The 19,949-nt window shown below is 39.8% G+C and overlaps 1 protein-coding gene across 2 annotated transcripts in view; it reads left to right on the forward strand.

Annotated features, from left to right (window-relative positions):
- PTPRO (protein tyrosine phosphatase receptor type O) overlaps positions 1 to 19,949 on the forward strand; it is a 239,282-nt gene that overhangs the window by 117,209 nt on the left and 102,124 nt on the right. For both annotated transcript variants that reach the window (XM_045781388.2, XM_045781387.2), the window contains exon 2: positions 11,407 to 11,680. In XM_045781388.2, coding sequence (XP_045637344.1) covers positions 11,407 to 11,680 — 274 coding nt within the window. The remainder of the gene's footprint in view (positions 1 to 11,406; positions 11,681 to 19,949) is intronic.

Here is a 19,949-nt window from a genome sequence, read left to right on the forward strand (position 1 = left end):
AGTGTCAAATAGAACTGGATATTTGAAGTAGGAAGAAGGGTATTTCAGGCAGAAAGAATACATCAATAGAACCACAGAGGCAGGAAAGCTCCTGGGGCATATGGAGTGGGGAGGCTGACTAGTGTGTGGGGTTCACGGAATTCCCGACAGAGAAGTAGTGGCAGATAAGATGGGATCGTAAATTTGAGGACAGACTGCGGAGGGGGTTGAGCACCAAGCAACAGAATCTGGTTCTTATTTGGTAGTGAGTATTAAGCTCAGTGATTCTTCCCCCGAGTTTTTAATCCAGAACATTCACACGATCAGAACTGTGCTGTTCGGGGGTGCTTAGAATGCACCCAGCTCTGCCAGGCAGTTTACAAACATTATCCCATATAGTCACCACAAAAGTATAGTTGCAAGAAGATGAGCAACCCCGTTTTACAGATGAGAATCTGTCTCAGAGAGGTTACGCAACTTGTCCGTGTTCAACAATCTAATAAGCAACAATTTTTTTATGCTGAATTTTATGTCCCTTACTCTTCATAATCCTATTTTCATAATTTTATTGTTTAACCAAAACCTTGTAACTTCACAATTCTGTTACTATTAGTAATCCCGTATTTTGAAGAAGAGAGAAAATGGGAGAAAGTTGGACTAGTTTAGAGGCCATTTTAATAAAACAATAAGAAATAATATTTCTAAATTGAATAATGTCTATCACTAGCTCAAGTAACATCGAATCTGTTGCTACCATTGTTCTTGAAAAATGCACTTTGAGAAATTGCATGATTATTAATTTAGGGTTTTATTATGACGTTGAGGGTTCTTGCACAAATGCAAACTTAAATCCCTTTGGTGTTCTGTTAGGTTTCCTATGATAATCAGAAAGCTTTGCAACGCAGTTAACAGCTTTCTTAGCCCGATTCATTACCTGTAATTTCCACTTCTTTTAAACCATCAAAATTAAGCACTTAATATGTGTAAGGCATAAAATATGGCAAGTATCTTAACTACATTTTTTTTCATTGTAGTCTCATAACAACCCTATAAAGTAAGCGCCCTTTTCCCATTTTCTAGAAAAAGAAACTAAAGTTCAGAAAGTTCTTGTGTGGTGGCACAGATATTCATATTCAACTTTATGTGCCTTTAAGTCACTACTCTTCTTACTACAGCCAAATGCTCTGTAACTCCCCATGGAATAAAGATGAGTTCTGAGGGGCGCCTAGGTGGCTCAGTTGGCTGAGTGTCTGTCTTGGCTCAGGTCATGACCCCAGGGTCCTGGGATCAAGTCCGGCATTGGGGTCCCTGCTCAGCGGAGAGCCTGCTTCTCCCTCTGCCCCTCCCCCTGCTTGTGGTCTCTCTCTGGCTCTCTTTCTCAAATAAACAAATAAAAATCTTAAAAAAAAAAAAAGATGAGTGATCACTTAAAGTGACATTCATGCCTCTTGGTTGCAAAGAAATTAAGTAAAAGTCTGAAATACAGCTCATGGCAGTAATACAGACTTTGGAATCAAGGGAATGTGGATCTAATTTTCTTGTCTACCACTTAAAATATGTGACCTTCGATGTGTTACTTAATCTTTCTGAGGCTCAATTACCAATCGGGAAAATGCAAATAATAATATCTGTTTCAGAGGGTGGTTAAGAAGATTAAGCAAAGTAATGTCTAAAAAGCTCTTGGCCCAAAGTACATTCTTAATAATAGTAGCAGTTGTATTTCCACACTGTGGTATTTCCTTGATTTCCAGGGCCCTAGCTGCCATCTGTGATACAATCTGTTCCAAATATTTGAGGCAGACCTCTCTTCTGAATTCTGGATCCATGTATCTTACCACCTACTCGGCATTTGCACTTGGAGGTCCCACATGCTCACTAAGTATCAAAATGAACTGAATGAATGATACGCATCACTCATCTTCTGACCCTGCTAATATCTGCAGCCTTTCCTATAAATGATGGTGACGATGGTGATGATGGTAAGTGTGTATGAAATCAGTACCACGACCAAGCCCACAACCAACTCAAATCTAAGGTCACTGAGTTCTGGGGAACATACCCTCTGAATTTCCGCTGACATCACCCTGGTCCTAGCCACCTTCATTTCTCTCCAAGAATAGTGTAATCACACCGACCTGTGCCTATCCTCACCAAGGAGTTCTCCGCACTAGACCCGGAAGGAGCTTCCTGCACCCTTGAGACCTAAATAAACCTGGCCTTAAATCCCTTACCATCTCTGATGGAAGTTCAAATTACCTTGGGATTTTTGCCAATTTGGAGGACGTTTGCATTCTCACTTCCTCTTCCCCCAGACACCAAGTTCCACAAATAGCGCTTCCGTGCCCTAACGCTTGGATGTGAAACGCAGCCCTCTAGCAAGTTTCACAGATGACCCGCTCACACAAAGAAGTTGTGAGTGTAGCAAATATTATTAAAGATAGAAATTTGGAAAGATGGATAAGTGTTTACTATTTGAAATGCTAACTTCAAATGGAACATTAGGCATTTCCAGTTTTAAAATGCTCTTCGACCTCCTCCATCTGGATATTTCCACTGGCTGATTGCCCTTCTGTATCCCAGCATCACACCATCTTGCCGGATCTTCTCTACATGTTTTTTCCAGCCCCTTCCCTCTTATCTCTCCCTCTTCCTTTCTGGAATAAAGCCATTCTTTTCTTTGTAACTCGAATACTAGTTTGAATGGTTTTTTGTTCTTGTTTTTGTTCGTTTCCCCAGATTCCTCTTCTCACACTGTTAGAGTGTTCCTTCTATCCCAAGTGGTTTGTTATCAGGTACTTTTCCGTTGAAAGTTCCCCCAATAGGAACTCGAGAGCTAGAAGTTAACATAGTATCTTACTTCTATTATAGATGCAAATCTGATCATTTCCTGCCCCTAATCACCCATAAGTGGCTTCCCATTGCCTTTAGCATAAAACTCAACTCTTTAAGAAGGACCTACAAAGTATCCCATGATCCAGTCTCCAGTATTGGCCATTTTGGGGTTATTCTGGTTTCTCAAATACACTGCGCTTTCTCTAGCCCCTAGGTCTTCAAATACATTGTTCTTCAGAGATCCTGTTCTTTCTCCAGCTCCTCATCAGACTAACTCTTACTGATGCCTGGACTTACATGTTTAGACTCTTACTTCCTCCAGGTTAGATCCTCCTGCTAAGGTCTCCTCAACAATGCCTTTTCTACTTGTCCTTATTTAATTATTTAAAATGGTGTATTTCCTCTCTTTTTTGTAGACACCAAAGACCATAGGGACAGCGACCAAATTTCTTTTCTCAACCTTTATGTCCTTAGCACCAAGCCTACAGTAAGCACGCAATTTTTAAAAACTACATGAAGGTAAACATTGAGCAAAGTTCGTATGTAAAGGATGGCACTTCATCTCCTTGAACTTCTGGGCTTTAGTTTATCTGGCACTGAAGGATAGGTCTTCTAGGAAAACCATAAAATCTCAGGGATGGTGGAGGGCAGAAGAGACTCTAGCGTTGAAGGTCTGGCAGTTTTGTTGCTGAGGATGTTAACAGCTCAGGGGAGTTAAAGGTCAGTGCTCATAAAGGGTCACGAGGGTGGCACCTAGACATTCTGTGAACTGCATGTTTGGTAACTAGACTGCCCTCTTTGTTAGCTGTCATCTGGATTTAATTAACTGCTGTCACAGTTGGAGAAACACTTCATGCCTGTGGGGAAATTTGACTGAACTCATCCATTCTAAAATAAATGATTCCCATCAACTTCGACATTGTCTTTCAATAAGTGGGACAGCTGCATTTTCCTAAGCATCTTTCTGAGGTAAAACTATAATAAAACTATAAATACTGGAAAGGATAGAAAAGAGGTTCGGGGAATAAAAAATTGAGGCAAAATTCTATTTGCGAGGGCTCGATTCTGTGAAAATAATACTTATTTCACAGACAGAATTCACCTGCCAGTAACCCCTATTTTTCATAACACATTAAGCCAGAAGAATGTTGCGTATTTTTGGAAGTGGCCTGATCATTGAACTGTTGAGAACAAATGAATTTTGTGGCTTCCTGGACTGTGGACCCACCTCCTCCTGAGTCCATCATCAGCCAGGCGCAGCTTCCCAGGTCGCTAAACCACTCAGCACAGTAGGTCCTGGAAACTGTTCCCATGGTAACCTTCTATCAAATAGGGCAGCTCGGGCTGTGGTACACAGGCATAATAGAAAAAGAAATACTGGCTGCTGTTGTTCATGATGCCACAAAAGGGGGTAATACTGATTACTGGATAAATAGACTGAAGGGCAGAATAGCTATTGAACCACATAGGAATCATGGTGTTAGTGTCCTAAAAAGATATGACTTCTAAAACCTACATGTCCCAAAGAAAGTCAGTGTGAAAACATGGGTCATAAATTTGGTAGTAACAATCAGGTATTGTGTCAGGAGACTCTACTAAATATTCGGTATCGGGTTAAGTAACGCACACATCTAATCTCGTTTGTTTACCCTCAAAAACCTAGTTATTTTCGTGTTTCCACGATTTACCTAAAGCAACTGAGCCTCAAAGAATCAAAATGAGAGAGTGTCACTGAAGTGGGACTTGCACCCAGGTGTGCCTGTCTCCAGAATTAATTTATCAATCCGTTAATCAATTGAGATTTATTTACTTGTTTTATAGGGAGTGGGAGGCAGGGCAGAGGGAGAGGGAGAGAGAATCTCAAGCAGACTCGCTGCTGAGCGTGGGACCCATAGCGGCCTCTCTCGATCACATGACCCAGATCATGGCCTGAGCTGAAACCAAGAGTCAGACGCTCAACCGACTGAGCCACCCAGGCGCCCCAGAATTCCTTTTTATCTCTCAAAACTGCCCTTTTCCATGATGCCACCCTTGGAGAGCATCTATCAGTCATAACCTAGAGGAGTAAGTCATGGTTTGTGCTGAGGGAGTTCACCACCAATTAAATACAGATACGAAAAGTAGCATTTGGGAAATCATTCCGGCTCCAGGACCGGATCGTCTGGGAATAGTAGTGTAATAGAGTCATAAAATTTATAGTTAAAGAATTGCCTTGAGTGGCAGCTCCCCCACGTCATCCTAGAGTAGCCTCGAGAAACCCATTTAATGTCTTTGCACCTCAGTGTTTTCATCCGGGAAGTGAGATAATAACTTAATGGGATGTTTTGAGGATGAAATGAGAAAATGGGTTTGAAAGTGCTTTAGAAAATGTAAAATGTGATATATGGCTGTTATTATTTTCCTAAATAGCACATCGAACTGTGGCACATCTCTTCAGCAGAACAGTTTCTCTCTGCTTAAAAATGCCAGGTTAAATTCTTTTCGGAAGCATGTTTTGTTTAATCTCCAGAATTAAGAGTTCTTCAGAGCTTCTCCTACAAGACTGTATTAGGAATCAGGAAATAATTACTGCAATAATACATACAATAAAATGTCATTTAATACACACACACACACACACACACACATATACACACCTGGTAACTTGATAAGGAAATGCCATCTGTGTTTATTTTAAATGAATGCATAGGGGGTAACAGACTTTAGTTATCATTTCTGCATTCCGGCTGGGCAGAGCAAAGAGTATGATCAGAAGCTGAAGGTCAAGGATTAGATCAAGGAAATGGCAGTGCGACAAATTCAGGTGTTGTAATCTGGAAGCCTCTGGGCTGAGACTGGCCTGCAAAGGTGTTTTCTTGGACCAGCATTGTTTTATTTTGTTATAATTGTGCTTTTTAATGATGCTTTTAGGTCATGCATGCCCCCTCCCACTGGCTAACTATTTCAGTAATCCCTCCTGTTACCCTAGACCACTTGTCTCATTTATATGACCTGCCTGACAGGTGAGTTTGGACTCTTTTACCAAAAAGAGGCAAAAGAGATGAGAAATCTGTATCATGAAATCATAAAAACAGGAGTGAATGTATGTAGGCATGGAAAACATGAAAGCTTGACCTGGCGTGGATGTGGACTCAGACACGGAGAGAAAACCCACACGCCCTACCTGAAAAGGTACATTTAGGACTCTTATGTAGCAGTCTGGTACTACACAACAGATTGTAACTGTATTCACTCAGCAGGCATGTATCAACAGCTCGCTGGATGCGCTTCAGAGAAGTTTCTGGCTGTGCATTAGAAGCACTATGTAAATTAGTGTCCTTTATGATGATAGCATCCTGACCAGCATCATCGCTATTACTGGTCAGACACGATGTAGAAAGGACAGAGGCACATAATACCGATCTTCCTCTTCATGCCTAAAGACAGTGAATCCCCAGCATCTGGCACAGCTCCTGATATATGCCAGCTGCTCGATATCTGAAGATTGCCTACGTCATAGAAAATGAGGGGAAGACCATCACCCCTAGCCTTTGAGATCGACATCCGAATTCTGTTCTGACAATTTCTGAAAGAGAGCTGTGAATAATTATGAATCATGGAACACTGCATCAAAAACTAAGGATATACTGTATAGTGACTAACATAACATAATAAAAAATTATTATAAAAAATAATAATTCTGAGAAAGTGTCAAGGGGAGCTCTGACCAGTCAGAACAGCTCTGGGAACTTGATCTTCCTGAAGGAACTGAAAAGAAAGAAGATCTTGCTGGAAGAGTTTTCCTGCAGCTGGACAGGAGGCTAGCGGGTGAACTCCGTAGCGTCTGCGGAGAAGTATGGCCATAGTGCTAGAGAACCCCGGACACCATTGATATTACTGCTGAAAAGAACTGAGCATCCCATTACTTCTTCTGTGGTAACCTTAGCACAGCAGAATTTTCTAACTGTTCCCTCTAAAAGGCCCTCTAATAAGTCTAATCATTGATTGGGTTGCCAACTGGAGCATTAATAATGTTCTAAATGCATGTCACACAGGCAGGTTTGGGGTAGCCAGCATTTGCTCAGACCTTCATCGGGTCTTACTGGAGCAGGTGCAACAGCCACCTTACAGTCTACTGGCCTTAGGTGGGCCCAGTAGTCGGGCCATCCCTGGGTGGGCCCAGTAGTCGGGCCATCCCTAGCTACACTGGCCCATGTTCCTAATTATATTGATCTTTGTAACCTGGGATCTAATTATGTCACTTTTCTGTATTAAAACAGACCCTGATTTCTTTTGGCCTAAAAAATACCCAAATGCACACCCTGGACTAGGCTATCAACTCTCCTCTCTGAAAGTTCTACCATGATCTAACCACTCCATAGGACTGTGGGGTCTTCTTCCCATTTCCCCAGATGATGCACCGACCTTTGTTCCCCTGGGAAACTCCTGAGCTTCACTTCCAACTTGAAACCCTTCCTCATACCCATTGCAGAAGCAGAATTAATTGCTTTCTTCTCTACACATCGAAAGCACTGAACAATTCGTTTGTATTGACCAGGACCTTTGGCTGGCAGTTTTGGAAATTCAGGTTACCCAACTTAAGCCATAAACTGGGATTTATTCACTCGGGTCACCAAACTGCACAGGGTCTGGGCCTTTTATAGACACCGACTTCTCCAGGTTTGCATCCATGCATACTTGGAACCAGAGGAGAAAAGAACTCTTTCCCACTAGTTCCAGTTATAAAATTTCAGACAAAGCATTCTTTGTCTGAAGAATGGGTGGCTTGGACCCCATTAGCATCCCCCTGGCTCTATCCAGGAAGGGAGAACGGGGCACTATGATTCGTCCACAGAGTCCGAGTTCCCCCTGCTCTGACCTGGGAGTAGCACACCACTATTAGAAGCCCCCATCGGGACCCCTTCTTGGCTTTATGGTGGGAAAGAAGCAGTCTCCCAAACAAGAAGATATAATCAAAAACGGGATCCCAGACAGGCAGAAGAAACAGGCATCAAACAGACAGTTTTTCAAAGTCTGCAACTAGTAACCCTCACATGGTGTTGTAATTATGCCCTTGGGTGAGTCTCTCTGACTAGAGCCTGAGCCCTGGGAGGTCAGGTGGCCCATCTTCCTCAGAGTCTGTCGCCAACCCCCAGCAAGGTACCCGATGCCAACTTGGTGCTCAGCAAGTTGTTTGTTGTTGAAATGCTAGAATGGATAGCTCTCCGATGTGAATATACCATCAAGGAATGTGATCACAGAATGCCGTAGAGTTGTGAAGCTAGTTAAATGAATGTTTATAGGACCTGTATCGTTAACAGGTCATTGAGGCATTCAAAACTTAACTAAAACACAAGAACCTTTGAGATACAGCTAATATTTATTGGGTTCATCCTATTAGCATTTTTATGAAAGCCCTTTAATTCTTACCCAAATCCCATGAGTTTATAGGAACCGCCCCTATTTTAGAAATTAAGCAGATGAAGTTAAGAGATCCTTGCGTTTTCCCACGTTGTCAGGTAATAGGCTGCAGCAAAGGAGTAGAGACTCAGGGCCTCTGATTCCAAGTCTATCGCTGTGTTCTTAAGCAAGTTTTTTAACCTCTCTGTGTAAAATGGGGAGAAAGACACTTATTTCTAAAGATTGTTGTAAGGAAAAAAAGAAAAAGACATATGAAATGGCAAGTGTAAAGCGTGGTTTAGATTAGGGGATCCATAGAGAACAGTTGCAATGTTTGTCAGACTTCCTACGATGTCAGACTGGAACATATGAGACCAGTTCTCTTTTTGTCCCACGTTCCAGGAACTCGTCCTGCATTTTTCTCCTCTTTAGTGCTGCCCACTCTGTCTCCACTAGCTTCTGTCCCGCAGGACTGGCCATAGAGCAGGTTACAATCTCCTGCCAAGCACCCAGCCACCCTTTGCTGCCTCAAGCAGCCTACCTCTAGTTCCGGAAAGAGAACTACCGGGAGACATACGGATGTGTGCATCCCAGACCTTGTTCTGACATCAATTAGCTGGGTGACATTTGCACCGCTGTTCTTTCAAGTGTGAAATGAGGGTGTTGGAGCGGAGAAATTTCTATATTAAATTGTATTATGCAAAGGAAATTTCAGTAAAAATATTTTCATTGCAGAGTCAAGAGATACTATTACCCGGTTTCAAAAAAAAAAAAGTTTGAAATATTTCTCTATCCACCAAATAAATCCACGTTGGCCTTGCCTACGTTTAAATCCACTTCTGTAACTTTTAACTCTTCTTTCTTGCTGTACATCTCGGCAGGGATTCCGTGCCTGCAGCATGCATTCAGAATGGTCTCCTGAATATAGATTCCAGGAAAAGCTGAAGCACGGAGGACAGAGAAGAAAGAGAGTGATGACATTTCTCTAGGCTCACTGCCTAGACTCACTTGGCCTGCTGCCTTATTCTCATTAGTCCCACTGACTGAATCTGATTAGCCTACCCTGATTTATTTTTGGCGACCTGGGAGCCCATGGGCCAAAGCTTATTTTCATGGCTGATAAAATCATCCCCAAAGCTGTCGTTAGATTTTGGAAGATTAGTCCCTTTCCCTGGAAGATTGCACTGTCTATGAAGCATCATGACCCATCAGATACATATTTCTTAAACACTTTGCAAAATTGAGTCTATGTATCCCTCTTTTCATTATCACAAAATTTTTTGTTATTGGCTATGAAAACATTGAACAAAAAATTCTTAATAATCCTGAACCTGATGTTTGTACACACTTCCTGTTTTCTGAGTTAGTGAATCCATTTCTGTAACCAATAATGAATAAAAGCAAGAGTTCAGTGTTACTGGATATTGGATGCTTGGTTTAGCCTCACAGATCCACGTGGGTCGCTGGCAATAATGGTGCATTACGTTTTCTGTGTGTTTGTTTTGTTTCCCAAAAGTACACAATTTTAGAGACAATGTGGAGAAAAGGACATTTTAAAAGTCAATCCATACTGACTGATCTGTATTATAGAGACCTCCCTGGGAGTATCCAGATCACAGAGTCCCTAGCATATGCCAGGCAGTCATGCTGCAGCTAGAGATGCAGCTAGAAATAAGATACAGTCCCTGCCCCCAAAGAACATAGGGTCTCATACAGTGAGGATATCATGAACACAATTAAGTCTACTAAATGTTAGCATAGAATTAAATGTCTGTAAATGGCCGATATTCTTTACAAATACTAGGACCTGTAAAAATTAGATTTCTAAAACAACTAAATAATAAGAAAAAAAATCAGTACGTTTTTTAAAGGTACATTTAGCCTCCTTTAGGATTCTGATATGTACTGTATGCTTGATTTGACTACTAGCAATGGGAGGTACCATTAGGTTAATTCTAAGAGGCAAATGTCCACATAAAATTAATGCAATCAGCAATTCTTTCATTCATTCAACAGAGGTTTACCAGTCGTACACCGTGTGTCAGACTGAGTGTTAGGAAAACAAGTCAAGAAGGGAAGAGACACAGACATGTGGACATAATGAAGCTTAGTTTTGGTACTCGTGTGGATCCGTGGTTCAAAGTCCAAACTAGATGTGTGACCTTGGGCAGGTGACTCAATCCTTCTGAGCCTCAGTTTCCTTAACTACAAACTGAGATTGAAAAAAATACCTACCTCATCAGGTCATTTTGAGTACGAAATGAGATGACTGTGTTTCTAGACTGCCCAGCTTCGTATCTGGATCCTGGTAAGTCCTGAGCAAGTTTTAATAATTGTTCTGTCCCCCTTTCACAGAGCAGTGAAATCCCTTCCCTGGACCCCACCTACCCAGAAGATGAATGAAAAACAAAGCAGCAGTGATACAAAGGATAGGAGTGTTATGTGAGACCGGAGAGCAGAAGCACTATTCTGCCTGTACAGAATGGGAAAGAATCAGGAAGGAATATTCCAACCAACCACACCATGACTTTTCAAATACCGTCCACAAACATTTATCTAGACACTTAGAGCAGTTTTCTTTCCCCTAACTGCTGTCTTTTCCATAGATGCCAGTGATCCTCACTCAGTCTGGTTTCTTCTTCAAAGAGCATGTTAGCTTCTCTTATTAAAGATTGGCTCACCTCCAGTGAGGAAGATTATCACAGGATTCTCAGTCCTGACTCTTTTTTTAAATTTTATTTTCAGAACTAACAGGTGAAAAGTGAGAGAGGAAATAACTGCCTTGTGGCATTCTTCTAGAATTCTCCTAGGACTACCACAGCATTACTCCTTCCAAAGTAAAATAGAGTGCTTCATCCATGTAGTTTCTCCAGCATAGCTGAAACCAAGAATTTCCCTGGAAGTTGAGGGCCAAGATGATTTTCATTCATTTCATTCTTTACTCATTTCCACAATGTTTATTTTGTATTTATGACGTGACACAATCGATGAACTGGGAGCCGCTTTTCAATGGAGAAGTATCAAAAGTAAAAGCCTGAAAAGACCCTTAGTCATAAGAGGGTTAATGTCTCTCTTTCTGCTTTTCCTTGAACACTAAAATACCTGTACGATGCTTATCACAAACATTAGTTTGGGGAAAATGAGCTCAGCATAATTTTATTGCAAATGATCTCAATTTGACCTTCATTTCCTTTTTTTTTCTCTTTTCTTAAACAGAATGCCACAACATTCCATGTAACTGTTCAAGACGATAATAGCATCGTTGTCTCTTTAGAAGCTTCAGATGTCATGAGCCCATCATCTGTTTATGTTGTGAAGATAACTGGGGAATCCAAAAATTACTTCTTCGAATTTGCGGAATTCAACAGCACTTTGCCTCCTCCTGTTACCTTTAAGGCTAATTACCATGGCCTTTATTATATAATCACTCTGGTAGTGGTAAATGGAAATGTGGTTACCAAGCCATCCAGATCAATCACTGTGTTAACAAGTAAGCATCATTTGTAATACTGTCCTCTGTCTTTCTTTTTGGGTATATTCTCATGGGGCTCTCTCGTGGAAAGAAAGTCAGCCCAGGATGGCAAGACCGATCACCTTGAAGTCAAGCGACATAAATTCAAAGTTCTGCTTTATGTTGAGAACACAGTTTCTTGCCACAGTTGGATAATGTTTAACTGTTACCTTTTGTTAAAGAAAAATCTGTTTTAAGCCCAAAAAAGTCAACCTCAATGAGATAGTATATTTTCAGACTGAAAAATAATTTTAGATTCATGATTGGACCATGTAATTTTTTTGCTTTAACTGAATAATATGATCATAACTAAGCTAGTTTTTTTTCCAGAACACGTACTCTTATATTAAGCCACTTGGGTTTTGAGACAATGAATTTATACTCATATTTAGCCTTTTTGAAATTAATTATACATTTTTAGCTGAGAGGGAGAAAAAGATATTATTTATCGGTTTCTATTCTTGACCTCACCCTCCAAATAGCCTTGGCTTCCACTGCCCAAGAAAAATACCAAGAAAAAACAAATCATTGGCCTTTTAACCTTCGGTAGTTCATGTCTAAAAGCATTAATGCTGACATTAGGAATTTTTAGGAGTAATTTTAACTCTATGTGATTTTCACTTTTCTCTCTGAGACTTTAATACCTAATCTCAAAATCAGATGCAACTTTACTGTATATGTCGGTGTGTCTGTTAGAAGAAAAACTGTTATCTATAAGATGGCAGAGTTTACCACTAGAACAATTTAATGGCTCAGTGAACTTCTTTTTGCTTTTGTTCTTCAGAGCACGTTTTCCAGTGGCTGCGATTTTTTAAATGCCAGCTCCTTGTAGTCATTTTCACCACAATTAAGGAGAAGGACATAGTGATATTGTTCTCTTGGGATAAAAGGGAAGAGAAACATCAAGAAGCAAGACCTCAGAATCAAGCTAGAAGACATATTTTTAATATGTCTGTCAAAAATTAATTAAAGTTTCCCATGGCAGAGTCCCAGAATCAGTACTGAATCCTAAAAATTGGAGTGGAATGGCACAAACCCAAGACCTTCAAGGTTGATAGATATAATGAGCAAATCTAGGACCTCGTAGAATTAAAGGAAGAAACTGCCTGTTCTAAAATACTGTGTTGTTTTTTTTTAAAGATTTTATTTATTTGAGAGAGAGAGAGAACGAGCAGTGGGGAGGGGCAGAGGCAGAGGGAGAAGCAGACTCCTCGCTAAACAAGGAGCCCGATGCGGGGCTCAATCCCACCACCCTGGGATCATGACCTGAGTCGAAGGCAACCTATTAACCGACTGAGCCACCCAGGTGCCCCTGAAATACTGTTTTAAACAAGTGGCTGGGAGAAGTGAACTGGGAGTTAATAGGTCCAGGCGGCGGACCTAGGTAAACAATGGCTGTAATACAATTCCTTGGATCAGTAGTACTGCCTTACTCAGCTTCATAACCTCATAAGTGCCTAGCATGAATTTTATATGTAAAAAGTGATCAATAAATATTAATTCAATTCTGTTGAGCAAGTAACAGGAGAAAGAACCAGGGGGGGGAAAGACTAAGGCACAAAGCAAAATAAAAGTGTAGTTACTGTCGCTGACCTAACATTCGTTAGCATGCACTTAAGCCACTCCAGATCAGAAAAAACTCCCGCAGTCAGCCCTTTAGCTAATGGTTCCTAAAGACATTTGATAAGTAAGTGAATGATAAGTAAATGATAAGTAAGTACATGTTAAGAGATTTCCATAATATCTCTTTGATATTTTAGTGTGTGCAATGAGTTGTATTCAAAGTCTTTTTTTTTAATTTTCTTTTGTGATTTCTTTTTCGACATGTGGGCTTGGAAGCGTGTTGCTGAATATCCAAAATTTTGCAATTTTTCAGAGATCTTTTCATTACTTTCTAGGTAAATGCTGTTGTAATAGGAGAACATACTTTATATGATTTCAATTACTTTAAAAATGTTGCAATTTGTTTTATGGCCCCAAGTACGGTCTGTCTGGGTCTGTACTCTGTGGCCACTTGTTGGGTGAAGTTTTGATAAATGTCAATTAGGTCAAGTTGGTTGTTCAAGTCTTTTTTACCCTTACTAATTTTCTGTCTACTTGTTCTAATAATGACGGATAGTGGTATGTGAAAGTCTCCAACTATATCTATGTTGTCTATTTCTCCTTGTACTTGTTTTAGTTTATGCTTTACATATTTTGAACTTTACATGAAGTTTGAAGCTTTTCATCTTTACACTTTTAAGATTGCTATGTCTTCTTTCTTAGTGAGGTGTAATTGACATATAACATTATGCTAGTTTCAGGTATACAACACAATGATTCCATATTTGTATATACTGAGAGATGGTCACCACAATTAGTCAAGTTACCATTGTCACCATTCAGCCTCTATTTCTTTTTCTTGCAGTGAGAACACTTAAGATTTACTCTTAACAACTTTCAGATACGCAATACAGTGTTATTGACTATAGTCACCATATTGTACATTACATCCCCATGACTTATTTATTTTACAACTGGAAGGTTGTACCTCTTGACCCCCTTCACCCATTTTGCCCTCCCCACCACCCCTCTCTCCTCTGGAAACCACCATTCTGTTCTCTGCATCTATGAGTTTTGCTTTATTTTAAAGATTCCACATATAAGTGGGATCATACAGTATCTGTCTATCTCTGTCTAACTTACTTAGCAAAATATCCTTAAGTTCCATCAAGTTGTTGCAAATGGCAAGACTTAATTCTTTTTTATGGTGGAGTAGTATTCTATTGCACATAGATACACCACATCTTCTTTATCCATTCATCCATTGATGGATGCTTAGGTTGTTTCCATATCTTGGCTATTATAGATAATGCTGAAATGAACATAGAGGTATATCTTTTCAAATTATATATATCTATCTTATGTATACATATCATATATATCTTTTCAAATTAATTTTTTTCCATTGGATAAATATGCAGGAGTGGAATTGCTGAATCATATGGTAGTTCTATTTTTTAATTTTTTGAGAAATCTCCATACTGTTTCCATAGTGGCTGTACTAGTTTAGATTCCAACAGTGCGCGAGAATTCCTTTTCTCCACATTCTTACTGATACTTGTTATTTCTTGTCTTTTTGATAATAACCATTCTGACAGGTGTGAGGTGATATCCCATTGTGGTTTTGATTTGCATTTCCCTGATGCTTAGTGATGTTGAGCACCTTTTCATGTGCTTTGTGGCCATCCGCATGTCTTCTCTGGAAAAATGTCTAGTCATTTCCTCTGATAATAAAAATAATAATTAGTAATATAATAATTAGCTATATATATAATAATTAGTGATATACATACATGACACTAATTAACGTCCTTTCTTTTCAGCTTAGAGAAGTTCCTTTAACATCTCTTGTAAGGCTAGTTTAGTAATGATGAATTCCTTTAGCTTTTGCTTGTCTGGAATTTTTTTTTCTCTTTCAAATCTGACTGATACCCTTGCCAGATAAAGTATTCTTGGTTGGAAGTTTTTCCCTTTCAGCACTTTGAATATATTTGCCACCCTCTTCTGGTCTGTAAAGTTTCTGCTTAAAAATATGCTAATATTCTTTCCTTTCTTTCTTTCTTTCTTTCTTTCTTTTTTTTTTTTAGATTTTTTAAATTTATTTGAGAGAGAGAGAGTGTGTGTGAGCACAAGCAGGGGGAGCTGCAGGCCAAGGGAGAAGCAGACTCCCTGCTGAGCAAGGAGCCCAATGTGGGACTCGATGTCAGGACCTTGGGATCATGACCTGAGCCGAAGGCAAACCTTAACCAACTGAGCCACCCAGGCTCCCATGTGTTAATATTCTTATGGGGTTTCCCTTGTATATAACTTGTCTTGCTCCTTTTAAGGTTCTCTCTTTAACTTTTGACATTTTAATCAGAATGTGTCTTGAGTGGATCTCCTTGGGTTCATCTTATTTAGAGCTCTCCAGGCTTTCTGGATCCAAATGTCTTTTTTCTTCTTTAAGTTAAAAAAAAAAAAAAAAAGCTTTCAGTGATTATTTCTTCAAATGAGCTTTCTGCCTTTCTTTCTTCTTCTTCTGGGACCCCTAGAATGCAAATGTCACTCCACTTGATGCTGTCTTCTATGTTCCTTAAGCTGCCTTCATTTTTTTAAACTGTTTTTTCTTTTTGTTGCTGTTTAGGTGAGTTCCACTGCTGTGTCTTCTACTGATCCTTTCTTCCATTTCATCTAGTCTGATGTTGCCTCCTTGTAGTGCATTTTTCAGTTCAGTTATTGTCTCCTTCAGCTCTGTGACTTCTGTTTGGTAAATTCTTATATTTTCTAATTCTTTGGTGAAATTTTCACTGTGTTCATTCATTTTCTTAAATTCAGTGAAAATCTTTATGATGGTTACTTTGAACTTTTTATCAGGTAAATTACTTACCATTCATTAAGATTTTTTTTCTGGAATTTAATCTTGTTCTTTTGTTTGGAACATATTCCTCTGTTTTCTCATTTTGCTCAACTTTCTGTATTTGTTTCTATGTATTAAGTGAAACAGCTACCTCTCCCAGTCTGGAAGAAGTGGCCTTGTGTAGGAGATGAACATTACTGTTCAACCTTGCCTTAGCTCTTGGCTGTCTCTTGAACCTTTGTGATTGTCTAAGCAGCCTGATTTATTCTTGATAATTCCCAGCTGGTGAGGGTATGCTAAGACCTGTCAGTGTTCCAAAGGGAGGGATCTCAGTCAGCACTTAGTTTCAGGCTGATTGGAAACCAAGACCTCAGGCAAAGCTTTTAAAGTATGCAAATACGTATAGTCCTGTGGGACCACAATTATAAACCCTGCTGGCCTCCAGACCAGGTGATCTGGAAGTGTCCCCTGCACAACAGTTGCAAAATTTGGGGCTCCAAACAAGTGTATAAGCTCCTTTCAGGACTAGCAAGCTGTGGCTCAACTGAGGCAGGTTACAAAAAGTGTAACCTGACCTAAGTTCCCTAAGAGCACCTCCACAGCCTCTAGATATGTGGCAAACCTGAAGCCTGACTCTCAGGTGGAAGCTCCAGGACAAGTAAATAGGCCTTTGTCACAGAAAGTCTGCTGGTGTATTACAGTCTACTGTCTGTGCAGTGCCCTGGGGTTGGTAACCTGCCAAGAACTGTTTCTCCAATTGTTTCAGTCCTGTGGGGCCCACACAAGCCCCCGGGTCACCAGAGTCAGGTGATTAAGGAACATCCCCTGTGTGGACTGTATGAGATCACTAGCTTTAGGGAGGCAGTGGGGGAGGCCAGGGCCACAGCACATACACCAGCTTTAGCGAGGCCTGACATTTTTATCTGTATGCAATGGCCCTCTTTATCCCATGAAATACACCTTGTGTTGAAGTCTATTTTATCTGCTATTGATATAAATATTTTCATTTTCTTCTGTTAAGTCTTTTCATTGTATACTTGTTTTATCCTTTTTATTTTCAACCTACTTATGTCTTTATGTGTACATGGGTTTCTTGTATTCAGTATAGAGCTAGATTTTGCTTTTCTTCCAATCTGAAAATTTCTGCCTTTTATTTTTTATTTTCTTATTTTTTCAAAAATCTCTGCCTTTTAATTAGAGTGTTTAGACCAGCACTATCCAGCAAAAATAGGATGTTAACCATATATGCATATTAAATTTTGGGGTACACACATTTTAGAAAGTTTCTGAAAATATGAAATTAATTTTAATAACAGTTTATTTAATCAATTCCATTTGAAATATTACTATTTCAATACATAGTCAATAAAAAGTTTACTCATGTATAGCTTTTAAGCATAAGTTTATTAAAATTAAATAAAGTTAAAAATTCAGCTTCTCGGTTGCACTAGCCTCATTTTAAGTGCTCAACAGCATGTGTAACTAGTGGATACCAATTTTGATAGTGCTAGTTTAGAGCATTTATACTTCTGTATGTATTATTTATACCATTGGATTTAAAGGTGTTATTTATTTACTTGAGTGAGAGAGGTAGCAACAGATAGTGAGATGAGAGAGCACAAGTGCGGAGGAGAGGGAGAAGCAGGCTCCCTGCTGAGCAGGGCCCGATGCGGGGCTCCATCCCAGGACCCTGGGATCATGACCTAAGCCACAGGCAGATACTTAACCAACTGAGCCACCTCGGACACCTCTATACCATTAGATTTAATTTAAATCTACCATATCGCTAGGCCGGTAGTGTGGGAGATTGAGTCAAGCTGGGTTTAAGGTCTTAGTCACTTTCAGCTCACACAGGTATCAGTTTTTCCAGTGTAGCCTGTCAGCAGTGGTAGAGTGTATTTCTCAGTGTTCCAATTCCACCCTCGGTGTCAGCATGTCCTGAACGCCTGCACCACAGAGTCTCCGTGATTTTGCCCCTTCCCTCACAATGGATTGCTGTTGGTATTTACTAGTGCTAAGTTTTTGGTGAGGATAGGTTCTTGGAGGTTCTTGGTTCTCCTGGTCCAGCCTCAGGCTCAGGCAGACCCTGTGATCCTAAGCGGGGAATTCTCAGCATTCCTACCCCTCACTCTACACCGACAACCAGTCTACTTCAAATCTGTAGGAGGTCTTGGGTTGGAGTTTCCTGCCTTTTCCCCAGTAGTAGTAGAATTCTACTTTGTATGAGTGCGTGATCATAGGTCCAAGAGAGTTTCTGCCTCTCTCCCAGGAACAGACTCTTTCACTTCTACCCATCCCTCAGAAGGGGGTATATTTTCCTGAGAACTTGGAGGGAAAGATGTTTCTGCCCTTCCCCACATGCCTTAAGGCTTCTGTTTCGTATTCAAAAAAGGTCCAGGGACTGGAGTAGTTCATTTGTTTGCTTTACAATCTCAGATCTCTGATAGACTCAAGAAAAATCATGATCTCATGGCTTATTTGGCTTTTTCTTCTTGTTGAGGGTTGAGAGCATGACATTGACTCGTAGCTTTCTACATCCTAAGTGGAAGAGGAAATCTGCATTGATTTCTAAAGAGCAAAAATTAATGATGGTTCCTTGTCTCCCATACTCTATCTCATTTTTAAAGACTCGATTACATCATCCCAGATTTTAAAAAGGATAATAGGTTCGGAGTATAAGAATTGGGAATTAAGGCACAAATATTTCTGTGACCTTAGGCATGAGGTGACATTAGGTGACATTCGGTTTCAGCTTCCTTCTTTAAAAAAGAAAGAATTCAAGTATGTGATGAGTAAGGTTAGTTTTGAGCTCTAAAATTACCACTCTTTGTCAGTGAATGATGTATTTTTGCCATCTTTATTTTTATAACGGGAAGCTCTTTTTAAAGTTTAGGGAACATTAACAGTATCTGCTCAAGGAGATGACACATTGCTCTTGACAACAGAAGGGTACATTTGTTGCAGTCATTTATTGTGTGGTAAATGCTTGTCTTGATGAAATAAGCAGTGACAAAGCAATCGGCCCTGGGGCCGTCCTTTGATAGTTCTCTATGGTTGTTCTGAGTCTGGGGCTCTTAGAGAAAGCGGAGAAACACGGCAAAAAATAAATTCAGCACAAATAAGTCATTTGGCCAGTGCAAAGGCGTTTCACAACCCTTAGGCTCTGACATCTGATTAATATTTCATTGATTAAGAACTGTCAGTATATTGTCTGCACTTAGAAGTCATTTCTTAATAGCGAAAATAACACAGGAAAACAATTGCTTAAAAACTGGAGAAATGTTATGTATACACCGCTGTCTCATGTGTTAATAAAATCTGAGAGGTAGTAGTTGTAAACATCGTAGAACACTTTAGAGACACTCTACGAATATAGTATTATGTATTCTATAATATATTGTACAAATAGAAACGCGCATTCATACATTATGCAAATATAAATTCATGTATTATAAATACAAATAAGGCATGAATTTTTATTTTATTTATTATGCACATTCTGTATGTCATGTCCTTCATACCCAACTGAAAGATGGTACACTACAGTGTAAAAGACAAATAAACCACTACAAAGACATGATAAATGCTATAAGAAAAGTATATGAGAGAGATTGCCCAGCCTTCCTAGTGAACATTGGGAAGGCACCTCAGGGGAGACAATCATTCAAAATGTAGTGAAAATTTGCTAAATGAATAAAGAATGGAAGGTATTACAACAGAGTCAAAGGGAATCATATTTGCAAAGAATGGAGTCTTGCATAGCATGACCCTCTTGCGAATTGCAAGGAATTAAGATGGCAAGCCTCCGTGGTTCCAGAAAATAAGAAGAAAGGTAACTAGAAAAATTGGGAGGAACCTTGACTACCTTAG

The sequence above is a fragment of the Ursus americanus genome, chromosome 25 (genome assembly GCF_024610735.1).
Source record: "Ursus americanus isolate L20-20 chromosome 25, mUrsAme1.1.p, whole genome shotgun sequence".
NCBI classification, from domain to species: Eukaryota; Metazoa; Chordata; class Mammalia; order Carnivora; family Ursidae; genus Ursus; species Ursus americanus.